This window comes from Silurus aristotelis (genome assembly GCF_946808225.1).
Source record: "Silurus aristotelis genome assembly, chromosome: 11".
NCBI classification, from domain to species: Eukaryota; Metazoa; Chordata; class Actinopteri; order Siluriformes; family Siluridae; genus Silurus; species Silurus aristotelis.
The window spans coordinates 8,223,457-8,230,956 of record NC_139584.1 but is presented as its reverse complement, the minus strand read 5'-3'; the positions used below and the strand labels follow the sequence as shown (position 1 = coordinate 8,230,956).

Below are 7,500 nucleotides of genomic sequence, written 5' to 3'. Positions count from 1 at the left end.
AAGTTTTGTTACAGTGTTTTGTTTCGGCATTGCCAACAAATTGTTAATTATGCTTAAAGTTAGCATATAACATATAAAAATGATATTAATAGTTGTTTTCTTCACTGGGATATTTTCCTTTATTTCTTAAAAACAAACACAGCTTGTCATGTGACTGAGAAACTGTAAAGTACAAAATTTGCTTTCAGGAAGATTCTCCTGTTGTTGAAAGCCTGGGAAAGCACTGCACACAATTTAGTAAAAAAAAAAAAAAAAAAACTTTCCTAACAAAATAATAATGATAGTTTTATCAACTGTTAAATGATTATTTTTGTTAAACAGCCATCCATTTTATCCTATATTATAAGGTTTAGATCATAATAAAGCATCCACTATAACAAAAATAATAAAATAATAATAATGTATTTGGTTCAGCACACTGATTTCAAATTGTGATTTATAATAAGTTGCACGACATTAATGTTAGAGAACATTAATAAACACCTTCTGACCCCTACATGCAACTACAGTCCAACATAAAATGTGCCTTTCTTTTCGTTTCTTTTTTTTAATTATTTGTATACATCCTGGTTCGGTAGATGAATAAGTATGTAAATGTCATGATAGGATGAAACTAGATTTTGAGTTAGATGCATTTTCATTACTTATTATCAGCTCTTAGGTCCCTTGACAAAAATGAAACCTGCTAATTTTTAATATAAAACATAAACTGCAGTTAGAGTGTGAGAAAAAAAAACTGCAAGCATGTTCATTTAACCACTGAGAAGCTTTTATAACATGTTTTTTTCTACTAAGGACAAACTTTCTCTACACAGTAACTCATGGAACATTAAAAGGACGGAAGTTGATTCGAAAAAGCATAATGTCTGAGATGTATCAAGGACATAAAGGACATAATAGATAGAAAAAGAAAGACGGACAGAGGAAGACAAGGATGGTGGGAGTGTCTGTGGGCAGCCCAGTGAAGAAGTGAAAGTGAAAATGTTTCTCAGATTTCTGAAGAGGAAGTGAACACTTATAAATACTCACACATATTCACATGAACAGACAGAACTGAGCAGCACGGGCAAGAGGGAGAAGTGAGAATGGCCAGGACGGATAAGACTTGGCAGTCCTTCAAGGTAACTGTCTTAACTTTATCAAATTTTTCTATGCTCCATACTTGTTTAGCTTGTCCCTCCTGCCATCTATTTTCTTTTCTTTTACTTTAAGTTACTCTTGTAGTTTCTCTTGTATTTGCCAGTACGAGTATTTCCCTTTTGTTTCTTTACACTTGTATGCATCACTATTGAATTTCACAAGCTTCTGCTTTTATTTGCTTCCCTACAGGAACACAGAGAAAGTCGCTTAAAGGAAAAGTAAGAAAAACTCACCCAAAAGCTAAACTATTAAATACCAAATGCTGTTTCATTCATGCTATCTGTTAGTTTGTATCTTCTTGTCATATGATTTGCAAAGTGAAAGTGCAGGAAGTGTATGTACAGCAACAAACAATTTTTTATATATATATCCAGTGAGTAAAGCTGCAGCTCGTCAGTACCTTATCATGCATTCCTTCTTATTTTGTCTTTCATCAGTCAGTCTTGTCAACAGTCAACCTTTACTTGAGAAACTACTGCCCTTACTATATCGGTGTGTTTTTGGTCGTGAAACAGGTTTTTCAGGCCTCCTAACTTTAGATGAAGGAAGATAAATAGACAGGATTGGCTTCATCCATGGAGACACTGACGCCAACAACGATAAAACAGTCTAAAGAATGTATGAGCCTTGATCAGATTTGTGAATATGCACGACCTATGTGTGTTTCGAGGCCTATGTGCGGAACTTCGTGAACCTCAGCGGCCGGGTGGTTAACGGAACCCATAATGCAGCTGATTTGTTCATTTCCAGCTGAATGTGGATTCCGTTTCTCACCTTTCCTGCAATACACTGACATTTCTACAACCTCTATTCGACATCCTGTGTGTTTGAAAGTAGCTGAGGTGAGAAACTAGTTTAAAATGGTTGTAAACAAACCAACAATACATGTTCTGTGAGCAGAAACAGTATTTTGTTTGATATAGATTAAAATAAACTTTTAATGTACTAATATTGTGAATAATTGTCTTTTTTTAGTTGTTTCATACTAAACAGGATACAGGACTCTTATAATTAGTGAAACTGTATCGATGTTGCTGCAGAATGACACGTTTTCTCCCGGATTGCCAGATATATTAACCGCCACCGGGAACTTCGTGTCAGCCAGCAGTGAAATCCAGATCAGCCTTCTTTTTCTTTTTCTTCTTCTTCTTTCGGCTTCTCCCATGAGGGGTCGAAACCAGCCTAATTATCAAAATCCATTTCTGCATGTCTTTCAACTCAGTTCAATCCTGAAAAAAAAAACAAATATATCTGAATAATTATGTGTTTGTTTTTTTAATAAATAATGTAGAACCAAGCTAATCTCCCTTTGTCTTTTTGCCACACACACATTCAGAAGTGGGAAGTAAATACAATGTGCAATTACATAAATCGAGTTTTTACTATCACATTTTTACATTTGAATTTATTACATTTGCATACCAACAATACACCACTGACATCAGTACATAAATCTATAATCATATATTTGTAAAGTTATAGCTGGCTTTATAGCATCGGACAAGGATTCAGATTTAATGACTTAGAAAATCTATACGTAAGAGACCTAATTTCTTTCCTCTGGAATCTAAAATCTGCTGTTATGTACACTGCATATTTCTCAAAGCAGTTTTGGTAGTAACATCTGGCTATTAGAACTGCATATGTATAATCAGAGTTAGTATCATGCTAGCTAACATTCGAGAGATTAGCGATAAATATTTAGCTAATGTTGGTCTCTAATTGGAGGCATGTGTAAATGTTTATATTTTAACTTTTATCACTTTTTTGCACTTGTCCTTTAAGCACATACAGACTATATTGACAAAATAATTTGTTGACATCTGACCATAACATTTGCATGTGCTGTTTAAAAATCCCATTCCACATTTAGTCCCCAGTTGCTGTTAGCATAACCCTTATTCTTTTGGGAAGAAGTTCCACTACATTTTTACACGTGCTTGTGGATATTTGTGCTCATTTAGCCACAAGGCTAAAATTTAATTTGATGATGTATTGTGAGGAGGCCTGGGGTGCAGTTAGTGTTACAATTCATCCCAAAAGGGTTGAGTTTAGAGCTTTACAGCAGGCCTCTGACGGTCTTCTACTCCTACCCATGTAACGCATATCTTGATGAAACTGGCTTTGTGTACAGGGGAACAGGTTCGGTTCTCCTAGTTCAATTAAGGGAAAATTCAATGCTAAATCATCCAAAGACCACCTATACAATTGTGTGCCTCCAGCTTTGTGGTAAAAAAACAAATGGGGAATAACCTCATATAGCTGGAAAAGTCAGGTGTTCCAATACTTTTGTTCATATAGTGTAGCAAACAATCTTTAAGCTAACCTTTAACTATATTAGTAGGTTTTCTAATGGGAATTGCCATAATGGGCTCTGTAATGCATCCCATCAGAAAATAATGGTTTAAAATGGTTCCAAAGAGGCCCCTTATTCTTCATATATAATTGTTCAGCATGTTAAATACCACAGAAGTATATTAGGTCCATTAAATTGCCATTAAAGCAGTGTTTACTAACTACGCTTAGCATACACTTAGCATAGACCACTGGACTCCTGGAGGACCTTTGAACCTTTTTTTTTTAATTAACAACCCTGGTGTCTTGCTAAACGCGCAGGGTTGTTTACTTTGTGGATATAGCACCATGTAGCCAGACATAAAAAACACTTAAAAACCAAAGTAAAGTCAACATGAACAAGCTTATGCCTGTAGTAAGTGGCATGTTCTGCTAAGGATATAGCTACTATAATTTAACTCCATTATATGAATGAGTGAGGAGCATTATAAATTTTACCTCATATTATATGGCTCAAATCTGTTAAATGGTAACTGCAGGCCTACTCGTCATTTAGCTTAAACATTAGACAGTAAGAGTTCAAAAGTTACGTGTAAAACTGCCAGGAGACAATCTGAAGTATTGGCATATCATATTTCTTAACTACATCAAAAGCATTTAAAAAAAACATTTAGCTTTATACAAATTCACATTTTAGAGCTCAACTACCTTTCTTTGTATTTTGTTCTTGGTTTTTCTTTATTTGTGGCTAAATCCCAAATGGCAGTCTTAGACTCATGGTCTCCTATATAGGGAGTAGAATAATTTTTTCGCATTCTATGCCTATCATTAAGGAGGTAAATACACTATTTGGATTTAACACAACAATCATCTAGTCGTTGCCTGAACAGTAAGATATTTGCTATATAGCTTATAACTCACACTTAAACTTACTGTACAATTAATTATGAAACATCAGCTGTTTTAATTAAACAATTTTTTGGCTAACAATATATTTAAATCAAAACAATGCCAGTATCTCTCTTGGCAGTACTGAATCAGTATGGAAATGTGCACATGTGCATGTGGTGCCTTTGGATGGACCAGCATCCCATCTTCCCAGCATTCCTGGAATAGACTCCAGATTAACCACCATGTTTAGGATAGAACAAGTGCTGAGGATTATTGAGTAATGATGACCATTCCTTTGAAGGAACAGACTTATTACAGTGCATTATCTACTCTTTTCTCTAAATACAAAAAAACTTAGAAATAGTGTTTATTTACCAATATTATTACCTGTTATTTGAGTTTGAGTAAAATTTTAGCTACTAAAAGGGTAAATTATAAGGAAAGCCAACACAAAGTTTATTAAAGATCTAATGAGGAAAATAGATTATATGTGCTATATCTTTTTGCTAACCTAATGATTTTTAAAGTAATCAGGCACATTCAAACGTAATTTTTACTTTCTTTTTTTAGTCCTCATGAGGCCTGTAAGCCTGATGGCATACTTATCATTTTCGTAACAGTTTTGTTACAGGGTTGTTGCTATCCCAATGTCCACCATCTTCCTTTTGCAGCTAGGCTTTGGGACCATGGCGGATGATGTGGATGATGATGATGATTATTATTTTTATGATTATACAATAGAAATACTACTACTACTAATACAAATGTTATAACATAGGCCTTTAACTGGGGGTCCGCAACCCCCTAGGTGGTCCGCGGCGGTACTGCATTGGGTTCGCTAATTAATGTTGAATCACAAATACTTTTTTGTAAAAAAAAAAAAAATCATGGGTAAAATATTGATTTTTTTTTTAACTATATTACATTAAAGTTCTATTTAACTTAAAGCTGATGTTCATGTGAATTTTAAATTGTCTGATAATAGAGGGAAAATGTATGAAACTGCAAATCTATTCAAATAAAAGACAACTGTGAACAACTTAATAAATTGTGATTTTAATTGCAAAATTTACGTTCGTTATGATGCAGAAATCTTTTTGATAGATTTTTAAATATATTAAAAAATATAGACAAAGCTGAGTGTAGAATGTATTTGTCTTAACATCAACTAGCATAATGATTATTGCCCCATGTCTCTATCGCACATGGAGTCCTTGGGCTGAAAAACGTTGAAGACCGCTGGTTTATAGCATTAAAAATAAGCCTCACCAGAATCCTGCCACACTTAACATGGCGTCTTTCCAGTGCATATATGTTTCAGAGAAATGTGCCGTACTGAAACATTTTCCCAAAACTCCAAAGGTCCGGTTTGAGTCAATTGCTGGTGATCGATGTTAGGAAAGGAAAGCGCGTGGGTGTCCATGAAAAGGCCTCATAGATTTTAATTACTAACAGCAAGGTTTCAGTTGATTGGTTATGTTTACGTTGTGAACGAGGTGAATGATGGAGACTGCGGAAACGGCGCCGTTCCGGATCGGCTCCACTGTACGGGCGCTGCGGTGTGCTCTGCAGCGGGAAACCGGACACGAAGCCGAGTCCGAACGAGCCGAGAACCGGGAGAAGAGAAGCACCGAGCGCGACAAGCTCTGGTTTAAAGAGAGCAGCGCCAAAAACCTGAGAAACAGAGACTTCCTGGCGCCCAACACAGTGCTGACGACGCTTTACTCGTACGGACAGGTGAGACATGTGTTCCTGCTGCCATGCTGTGTAGGTGGTTTACTGATACACCGACTGACAGCGGTTGACATTGTTGTTATTGATTGAATCATTTGAACCCTGAGGCGGCAGATGCTTTTATTTCTCCTCTTAGTCTTTAAATAATCAACTCAGTGTCCTTCAAATCATACTGTGCTTCAATAATCACACTCTAATCACCTTCACTTAATACACCTTTATTTTAAAATTTTTTATTTTTACAGATTTTTTTGTGAATATGGTCTTATAAATGACTAGGATACACATGTCACAACTCAGCAGTAAAATATCTGTTTTATGCTGAGAAATGTAAAAAGTCAGCTTCAGTCCCCGCCCACTTTCAATATGACATCATAATGTATTGCATCAGTGAAAACTTTTCAGTGTGATTTACATACAGTAGTGTGAAAAAGTGTTTGCCCCCTTCCTGATTTCTTGTTTTTTTTTTTGCATGTTTGTCACACTTTTATGTTTCAGATCATTAAACTAATTTAAATATTAGTAAAAGATAACACACGTGAACACATGCAGTTTTTAAATGAAGGTTTTTTTTATGGAGGGAAAACAAAATCCAAAACTACATAACCCTGTAGTGAACCTGAAATGAACCTGAAATTTTTTTATCATTACATGTTTAAGAAACAAACGCATTACACTTCGTCCGTGTAAAACAGCTTTGGCACAATATCTATTTTTAAAAGCGCTACACAAATAAAAATAGCTTGAATTAAAATGTATTTTTGTCACGTTAGTTCTCACTCTCCAGTGTTCTGTATTGTTGAAAGATTTATGATCAAACTCTTGATGTCACCCAAATGAGGATGGGTTCCCCTTTTGAGTCTGGTTCCTCTCAAGGTTTCTTCCTCATAACATCTAAGGGAGTTTTTCCTTGCCACAGTCGCCACGGCTTGCTCATCAGGGATAAATACACACCATTCACCTTAACTGTTGATTTCTGTAAAGCTGCTTTGAGACAATGTCTGTTGTGAAAAGCGCTATAGAAATAAACTTCACTTGACTTGACTTGTTTGCATTCGTGAATACAGAATAAAGCGTATCATCATCATTTTCATTTATTTATAGTACATAGTCTAGTATAGTAGTATTTAACTTGATAACAGTTACCTTTGGAATCTTCTGAGAACCTCTCCAATTACAACCCCAAATCAGATAAGACAATTGCTCCTGTCCCAACTTTTTCTGATTTGGGGTTGTAGTACCAGGCATAGATGGTGGTGCATACTTGGCAGCACTGATAGCCAATCAGATTGCAGCTTTAAAGATTATGAAGATTGTGGCTAGAAGGCTGTACAAATGACACAATGAAATAATCTGTGATTTTGAGCCTGCTGGTAGCACATACGTAGGATATTTATAGTGCTGGTGTGTCTGTGTGCAGGTTCCTCAGGCCGTTCTAAG

The 7,500-nt window shown here is 35.6% G+C and overlaps 1 protein-coding gene and 1 long non-coding RNA gene across 3 annotated transcripts in view; both read left to right on the top strand.

Annotated features, from left to right (window-relative positions):
* The first annotated feature begins 549 nt into the window (after positions 1-549).
* Positions 550-2,437, top strand: LOC310732932. Of its 2 annotated transcripts, XR_014535585.1 has the most exons (3): positions 550-1,121; positions 1,330-1,358; positions 2,116-2,437. It is a non-coding gene; the product is annotated as an uncharacterized lncRNA (long non-coding RNA). The 2 variants fall into 2 exon arrangements; XR_014535586.1 differs by lacking the exons at positions 550-1,121; positions 1,330-1,358 and adding an exon at positions 1,827-1,982.
* Positions 2,438-5,676: 3,239 nt separating this feature from the next.
* dalrd3 (DALR anticodon binding domain containing 3) overlaps positions 5,677-7,500 on the top strand; it is a 10,723-nt gene continuing 8,899 nt past the window's right edge. The window contains exons 1-2 of the mRNA XM_083553708.1: positions 5,677-6,063; positions 7,481-7,500. The exon at positions 7,481-7,500 is cut by the window's right edge and continues 285 nt beyond it. Coding sequence (XP_083409834.1) covers positions 5,827-6,063; positions 7,481-7,500 — 257 coding nt within the window. The 5' untranslated portion in view covers positions 5,677-5,826. The remainder of the gene's footprint in view (positions 6,064-7,480) is intronic.